The 8,824-nt window shown below is 48.3% G+C and overlaps 1 protein-coding gene across 1 annotated transcript in view; it reads left to right on the top strand.

Annotated features, from left to right (window-relative positions):
• LOC115557209 (sodium-dependent neutral amino acid transporter SLC6A17) overlaps positions 1-8,640 on the top strand; it is a gene marked incomplete at its 3' end in the record, with an annotated part of 14,536 nt that extends 5,896 nt beyond the window's left edge. The window contains 9 exon segments of the mRNA XM_030374831.1: positions 1,274-1,431; positions 2,635-2,761; positions 4,649-4,830; positions 5,160-5,270; positions 5,671-5,912; positions 6,344-6,536; positions 7,267-7,459; positions 7,932-8,091; positions 8,478-8,640. Coding sequence (XP_030230691.1) covers positions 1,274-1,431; positions 2,635-2,761; positions 4,649-4,830; positions 5,160-5,270; positions 5,671-5,912; positions 6,344-6,536; positions 7,267-7,459; positions 7,932-8,091; positions 8,478-8,640 — 1,529 coding nt within the window.
• Between the last annotated feature and the right edge of the window lie 184 nt (positions 8,641-8,824).

Genomic DNA, 8,824 nt, shown 5'->3' on the forward strand with positions numbered 1-8,824 from the left:
GGATAGATGGAGAGGGAGGGCTGCCATATTTCACCCTCTAATTTGGGCTCCTGACAGCCACTTACGAGGCCAATGTAAAGAACGGGATATCTGGATTGTAATAACTCTCCCGCAGGTGCCTTCTCCTTAATCGACTCTTTGTTCTGTCCGTGCTTTAAAAGTCGTCTCTTTTAACACCTATTATCACTGTCTCCTCACCTCTTCATTACACCGGGCGACCGGACGCGGTAAATCATAGCTCAGGGTTAGCGTGGGAGAGCATCTATAGGATGGATTGGATTTGGTTGAGGAGGCACAGTAAACATTACCCCATCACCCTCTCTCTCTCTCACTCTCTCTCTCTCTCTCTCTCTCTTTCTCTCTATTTTGGTCCCTCTCTCTCTCGCTCTATTTTGGTCCCTCTCTCTCTCTCTCTCTCTCTCTCTCTCTCTCTCTCTCTCTCTCTCTCTCTCTCTCTCTCTCTCTCTCTCTCTCTCTCTCCCTCCCTCCCTCCCTCTCTATCCATCTCTCTGACTCTCTATCTCAAACTCTGCAGTGGCATAGAGGGCTTCCAACCGTGCCATGCGCGTGTCACTGAATGTAATTCCTACTCTGGATGCTTTAATGTTATTGCATGTATGCCAGGCATAAGTCTTCACTTCCTTGATGAGGACTCACCAACGGCACATCCAACACACTGGAATCCCTGTTAATCCTCTCCTGGATTACAGCCTGTGAGAGACAAATTACAGTTCATCAAAATCAAATAATTGAAATGAAATTCACAAATAAACATCAAGGCTAAATAAACAGGCTTCATTTAGCAGAGGGTGTTATTTTGTGTACAGTTTTCATGCCGATCAACTATCAGGCAGTTCCGTATTTTTTAAATAGAGTAATAATAATCACGGTTGAAATATATAAGTATACAAACAGTTCCAATGTAGTGTTTGAAGTCTTGAAACTCACTCCATCTATGTTTAAATAAAAGGACAAAAGACTGTTGATAAAGTGAACCGAGAATGGACATTGTTTAGCAATTCATTGTTAAATGATAGTTCGTCAGTGAAAGATTACTGTTTGTTATGTTTTTGATCCTGCAGCAGTGTTTCCGGTGCGACACCTAGCCAAACAACGTTTACCTTAGCCTACGTTACGGTGTTAATTGATATTGATTTAGGACGTTACGGTACTGTCACTCTCTTCAGCCCTCTCAAAATGGCGCAGTATCCGCAGCTACAACATTCCACGCTCCGCTCTGAGGCTGAAGCCCTATTCCGGTCTCTGTCTCCAGGAGCCTATCTGGTGCCCTACTTCATCCTGCTGCTGCTGATAGGGATCCCGCTGTTCTTCCTGGAGCTGGCGGTGGGCCAGAAGATCCGCCGCGGGAGTCTGGGAGTGTGGAACTACGTGTGCCCCCGTCTGGGGGGGATCGGCATCTCCAGTCTGATGGTGAGTGGGTCCAGGGCGGGGGGGGGCGAGGGGAAGGAAGGGAGGGTTGGTGTTGTTTTGCTTTACCTTAAATGTCATCAGACACATCACCCCCATGGAGGCACTGGGCAGTGTCCGAAGTAACTGAGCACATGGTCGGCCACAAGGTCTGTGATAACAACCACATAGCCAGCACACAGCACACAGTGTGTGTGATTCCCTTAGACAGAGGAGGTGACAATAATATACAAATATCATAACACTAATAATAATTCTTAAAGAATAAGATGATCAACATCATCATTATCATCGTCATCATCATCATCATCATCATCATCATCATCGTCATCATCATCGTCGTCATCATCATCATCATCATCATCATCGTCATCATCATCATCATCGCGATCATCATCATCATCATCATCATCAACATTGTATACAAGTACAAAAATCGACCCAGACTTCGAAATACCGCATCCACTCATTTGACACCTCTGTGAGACTAACAGACAGCCAGCCTTGCAGATCTTCCTGAACGTCCTTATATGGCTCATGGGAGATAACGAGGGAGTCTTTCAGAACCAAAGATAGCCTCTTTTTGTTAATGTTGGAACCACACAGCTGGTGCAGGAACAGCTAAAAATACCCCGTAAAGGATCACCCTGGAAACCACTGAAGCACAGGGGCTTCAATAATTTATGCTCTCCTCAACCTTATTTATCGGCTGTGCGTTAACGCGGGCAACCGGCAGCCCTCGGAGATGGCCGTCAAGACTGGACATGCACGCCGCGTCAGGCCCATGTCGCCCAAACCCCTCCCCTAATCACACCTCTGGGCTCTAATCCCAGACATTAATTAGGTTGTGGTGGGTGAGAGCCAACTAGGAGCTCTGTGCTCTGCTAGCAATGCCTGCCTCTCGGGTCCTCCGTCGGACATCACAGGTAGCAGATGTCATGGAAATAGTCTGTGTACTAAAGTCTTTACTTACGTGTGTGTGTGTGTGTGTGTGTGTGTGTGTGTGTGTGTGTGTGTGTGTGTGTGTGTGTGTGTGTGTGTGTGTGTGTGTGTGTGTGTGTGTGTGTGTGTGTGTGTGCGTGCGTGCGTGCGTGTGTGCATGTGAGTGCATTGGCGTGTTTCGTGTGTGTACATGTGATTGCGTGTGTGTGTGTGTGTGTGTGTGTATGTGTGTGTGTGTGTGTGTGTGTGTGTGTGTGTTTTCAGGTGTGTGGCTTCGTGGGCCTCTACTACAACGTCATCATAGGCTGGAGCATCTTCTACTTCTTCCAGTCCTTCCAGCAGCCGTTGCCCTGGAGCGAGTGTCCAATCAGAAGGAACGGAACCTTTGCCTGTGAGTAAAAAAAATACGGCGTCGGCATAGGGTTTATATTAACATCATCAAAGGAAAACCAAACAACCCGGTTGGAGCTAGTCCCCGCCCACTACTTTTTAAATCTTTTTAAAAGTCATTCAATTCTGGCAGAGACGTATTCATTAATGGCGTGGCTTTAATTCTGCTAGGCAGAATGTTTGATTGACATTTCATGGTCACCCAAAACGGCCAATAGCAGTGACTCATTCAAAAGCACACGTTTGTCCCACAAATTGAGTCCATATTTACATCTTATCCTACGTCGTTGAAATCTAGATTTGTACAAGGATCAATCCATGTAATTGAATGTATCTCACTACAAAACTAATGAACAAATAAGTTGTCTCAAGGTTTGGTTTTCCTTAAATTTTTCCCTTCAAATATTTTGGATAATACTGAACACAGTCAGCCTAACTTTACCGTACACTGTGTATCATATTTACTATCAGCGTCACATGTTGTCCCCCACACTTAAGGGAACATATCCCTTTCATTTCCATCCATCTATCTCAGTCCGTCCAGCACCGCCAACCCGCAGACGGCGTCCTTAACAGGCTTCAGAGACAGGCTACTCGTCTGTGAAGCCCTAGTATAGCTTAACGTCGCTAAGAGGGGACATTAACACTACAGATGATGTGACTCAGCAGACTAGAACAGGAAGAGCCTGCCCCCCCCCCCCCCCCCCCCCCCCCCCGCGCCTCTGTCTGTAGGAGGATCAAGGAAACCGATGGTTATGGCAAATTAATGTGTGTGATGGGTGTGTGTGTGTGTGTGTGCATGCCCGTGCACGTGTGCGTGTGTGTGTGTGTGTGTGTGTGTGTTGTGTGTGTGTGTGTGTGTGTGTGTGTGTGTGTGTGTGTGTGTGTGTGTGTGCACATGTGTGTGATCATGTGAACACCAGGTGTAGCCCCCTGAAGACCGTGTAACAGGTGAAGAAAATAGAACATAGCCGCCAAAAGCAACCAGGGAACATCCATCAAACCCCCACCCCCCCCCCCCCCCCACAAGGTTGACACACAAAGATGTCCGGTGCTCGAAAATGGCAGCTCGTGCTCTGCATATTAACTATATCGGCGACCTTGTTCAGATCATAATCTGTTTGTGTGTTAGTGTGTGTGTCTGTATGTGTTTGTGTGTGTGTGTGTGTGTGTGTGTGTGTGTGTGTGTGTGTGTGTGTGTGTGTGTGTGTGTGTGTGTGTGTGTGTGTGTGTGTGTGTGTGTGATCCGTGCATGTGCATGTAATTTCATGTGTCTGTGTGTGTGTGTGCGTGTGTGTGTATGTGTGTGTGTGTGTGTTGTGTGTGCGTGTGTGTGTATGTGTGTGTGTGTGTGTGTGTGTGTGTGTGTGTGTGTGTGTGTGTGTGAGTGTGTGTGTGTGTGTGTGTGTGTATGTGTGTGTGTGTGACAGCAGATAATTTAAATGCTGACTCTTGGGTAAACATTCTTGTACTAATTATATTTCTCCTTGTACCCATCCCCACACGATCTCCATCTTCTCTCCATCAATCCTCAATCTCTCCATGCCTGCCGTGTCCCTCACATTTCTCTCTTTCTCCTCCATATCTCTCTGGCGTCTTCCTTAAACATCCACCAACCCTACAACCTCCTCCACCCTACCACCATTCTCCTCCCTCTCCTCCACCACCTCCTCCACCAACTCCTCTATCCTTACCAACTCCTCCACCACCACCATCACCACCACCTTTTACAACACCACCACCACCCCCCCCCCCCCCCCGACAACAACCTCAATCACCACCACCTCCTTCACCTCCTTCGCCTCCACCTTCTTCCACCACCTCCTCCACAATCTCCTCTAACCCTACCCCCTCCTCCATCTCCACCACCACCACCATCCGTTCGCAGTCGTGGAGCCAGAGTGCGAGAAGAGCTCGGCCACCACCTACTTCTGGTACCGCCAGACGCTGAACACCACCAGCACCATCGCGGAGAGCGGAGGGCTGAACGTCAAGATGACTGTGTCTCTGCTGGTGGCCTGGATCATCGTCTGCCTGGCCGTCATCAAGGGCATCGCCTCCTCTGGCAAGGTAGGAGGGGCGGAAACCAGAGCATCTAAGAATTGTCTCTGGGGGGATGGTGGAGGTTTACTGGACTTAGAGCAATTGCCATGAATGAGGAGGAAGTGTCGATGATGATGATGATGACAATGATGACGATGACGATGACGATGATGATGATGATGATGATGATGATGATGATGATGATAATGATGATGATGACGTTGATAGATAATTCTTATTCTTATGTTCTAATTTGGTGTTTTGGGGGAATTTGGACGGAGAGCATATGAAGAAAAACAGCATCATAATTAATAATGTCTGATGTTTTAACTGCTTTGGTACCTGTTCTTCCCCAGGTGATGTACTTCAGCTCCCTGTTCCCCTACGTGGTGCTCTTCTGCTTCCTGGTCCGCGGGCTGATGCTGAAGGGATCGGTGGACGGCATCGCCCACATGTTCACTCCTAAGGTGAGACCTCACGTGTAAGTGGACGCCCTGTTCCAGCTCAAATTAGAACACAAGGAGATAAAAAAACAAAAGAGTTTTGGGCAAGGGGTTGTAGGAAGGAGGGGGGGGGGGGGGACGTGTTATCCCCATGGTTACGACGAACTTGTGATACTTTTTTTTCGTCACGGCTCTTAGAATAGGACCGGAGTTGTGAGCAGAGTGGAACAGTCACAAATTGGTCAGGGGAATCTGGCAAAGAAACAGGAGTTGTGTTGCTCGGATGACTATGCTCAAGACTGTAGAAAACATACTAAGAAATGAAAAAGATTTTTGTTTCACTGACCTTAAAAGTCTCCATTCTCTTAATTTTCCCGCGTTGTGGCTGGCACCCCTTGATTTCACTGTCCATTCAACCCCCCAGCTGGAGAAGATGCTGGAGCCACAGGTGTGGCGGGAGGCGGCCACCCAGGTGTTCTTCGCCCTGGGCCTGGGCTTCGGAGGGGTCATCGCCTTCTCCAGCTACAACAAGATCGACAACAACTGCCACTTCGACGCCGTGCTCGTGTCCGTCATCAACTTCATGACGTCCATCCTGGCCACCCTGGTGGTGTTTGCCGTGCTGGGCTTCAAGGCCAACATCATGAATGAGAAGTGTGTCACGGAGTAAGTGGACACACACACACACACACACCAGGATGTATTTGTTCTCTAGGGACACAGGGGTTTCTAGCGCCAGAACGCAGGGGCAGAGTATTCCCCTAGTTAGGGTGTTTGATCGAAGGATTCTGGGTTTGAATAACAGTGTCTGCACTCAACCTGAAGGGATCCTTGAGCAAGATGCCTTTCTCGAGGATGCAAGATGCCTTGCTCAAGGATGTCACGCCTTTCTATCTCCTACAAATTAGGTTCAACCTAAATGAGATCAATCTGCAGTTCATGTGACACACAAGTCGATTTGGACAACATTACCTGAAAAAAATGTTAAAACTGTTTGAGACTCTTGGTTGCCAGAAACTCTTCTGACGGCTTGGTTTTTCCACGAGGTCACTTCAACCTTCTAATCGACATCCTCTTGTCCTCCGTCCGTCCGTCAGGAACTCTGAGAAGATCCTGGGCTACCTCAACGCCAACGTGCTCAGTCACGACCTCATCCCGCTGCACGTCAACTTCTCCCAGATGACCGTGACGGACTACGCCGAGGTGTACGGCGTCATCAAGACCGTGAAGGAGGGGGGCTTCGCCGACCTAGGTCTGGATCAGTGTCTCCTGGAGGACGAGCTTAACAAGGTGAGACCCGCCCCCCTCCCCCGACCCCCCCTGGGTGTCAGTCTCTCTTACCTTTGTTGAGAGATATTAACATTTAAATTTAGGGCATTTAGCAGACGCTTTTACAATAAGTACATTTGTCATAAAAAAGTGAAATAATATATCGCTGTCAATACAGTAAGTATGTTCATAGAAGTTCAAAGCAGTAACAATCGCTAGGTTAACCCATGTCCCTTATACAACAAGATAGCTAGGATAAGATGCTGCATAACTAAGTATTATAGCTAAGAGACGGCCGATCAATAGTGTCTAGTTTCACTCTGTTGTGTTTCTAGTGCATAATTAAAGATGCTGTGGGTCAGGTGTCTGTGTTGTTAAGAGAGAGAGAGCAGGAAGGAGCGGCAGAGAGCAGAGAGCAGAATGACCTCAATGTTCCTTGTTTACCTAGTGGCCATCTTGATTCTAAATACTTTTGATACTCAAGCAATTTTTTTGAGTGATTTTCTTACAGGTGACTTTGAGTCACTCTCAACTAAGATCTGAACTTTTACTCAAGTACGACCTTCTATTATTAAAACACTATTGTTTCTAAACTTGGACGTTGAGAAGTTAAGGCTGAACACCAGCCCCGTCAAACAAACATTTAGCAAAACAAAGATTGGAACCAAGATGGCCGCCAGATGAATAAACCTCCATGGGACTGAAAAGATTTGCATCTTTCTCTTAATGTCTCCCCCACTGCCCCCTACAGTCAGTGCAGGGAACAGGCCTGGCCTTCATCGCCTTCACCGAGGCCATGACCCATTTCCCAGGGTCCCCCTTCTGGTCGGTGATGTTCTTCTTCATGCTCATCAACCTGGGCCTGGGCAGCATGATCGGCACCATGACGGGCATCACCACGCCCGTACTGGACGCCTACAAGGTCAAGAAGGAGTACCTCACCGGTGAGCCTCCCCCCGGCGGCTGCTGCAACCGATGAGGAGGATTGACTGCAGTGATGATGATCACCATTAGCTGAATGAGGAATTTGAGGATGATGATGATGATGAGGATGATGATGATGCTGATGATGATGATGATGATGACGATGGTCAGGATGATAATGGGGATGATGAAGTTGATGATGCTGATGTTGATGAGAATGAGGAGGATGAGGATGATGATGATGATGATGATGGTGATGAGGATGATGATGAGGATGAAGAGGATGATGTTGAAGATGAGGATGAAGATGCTGACGAAGATTAGGATGATGACGATGGCGGTCCATTCTTTGCATTTCATGGTCTTCAGATAGCACTTAGTTAGTTTTAATCGATAAAGAACCATTAGATGATAGTCCTATCCACCGATTTAGGGTAAGGGTTACTTAACAGTTTTGTGTGATGGGAATGTGCTCCTCTCTCTCCCCCACAGTGGGCTGCTGCATCGTGGCCTTCTTCTGCGGCCTACTGTTCGTCCAGCGCTCGGGGAACTACTTTGTCACAATGTTTGACGACTACTCAGCCGGCCTGCCCCTCACGGTGGTGGTCATCCTGGAGAACGTCTCTGTTGCCTGGATATACGGCACCAAGAGGTGGGAGCCACCACACTGAATAGATATACGTGTGTGTGTGTGTGTGTGTGTGTGTGTGTGTGTGTGTGTGTGTGTGTGTGTGTGTGTGTGTGTGTGTGTGTGTGTGTGTGTGAGTGTATGTGTGTGCGGGTGAAGAGTATCGTGCGCTCATGCAAGAAGGTATATATTCTGTGGGGGATGAGTCTCTGTCTATTTATGTATTGTTACATTCATGCGTGTATCCTTCTGATTTTGCATGCATGATGGGTATGAAATTGTCAAACTTGTGGGTATATTGTGTATTTTACACACTCACACACACAACACATTGTCCGGTGAATGAACATGTTGCGTGGAGTTGGAGGGGGAGTGGCGTGGTGTAAAGCTTTCCCCCCGTGCCCCCCCAGGTTCATGCAGGACCTGGAGGACATGCTGGGCTTCCGGCCGTACTCCTTCTACTTCTACATGTGGAAGTACGTGTCTCCCCTGTGTCTCATCGTCCTCATCACAGCCACCGTCATCGAGATGGCCATCAGCCCGCCGGGCTACAACGCCTGGATCCAAGAGCTGGTCAGTACCCCCGTGTGTGTGTGTGTGTGTGTGTGTGTGTGTGTGTGTGTGTGTGTGTTTGTGTGTAATTGTGTTGTGTGTGTGCGTGTGTTTATTTCAATTTTGAGATTCACTCTGTGTAGGCGCGTGTGTATGGGGGGGGGGGGGGGGGGGGGGGGGGGGGGGGGGGGGGGGGGGGGGGGGG

The sequence above is a fragment of the Gadus morhua genome, chromosome 13 (assembly GCF_902167405.1).
Source record: "Gadus morhua chromosome 13, gadMor3.0, whole genome shotgun sequence".
Taxonomy (NCBI): Eukaryota; Metazoa; Chordata; class Actinopteri; order Gadiformes; family Gadidae; genus Gadus; species Gadus morhua.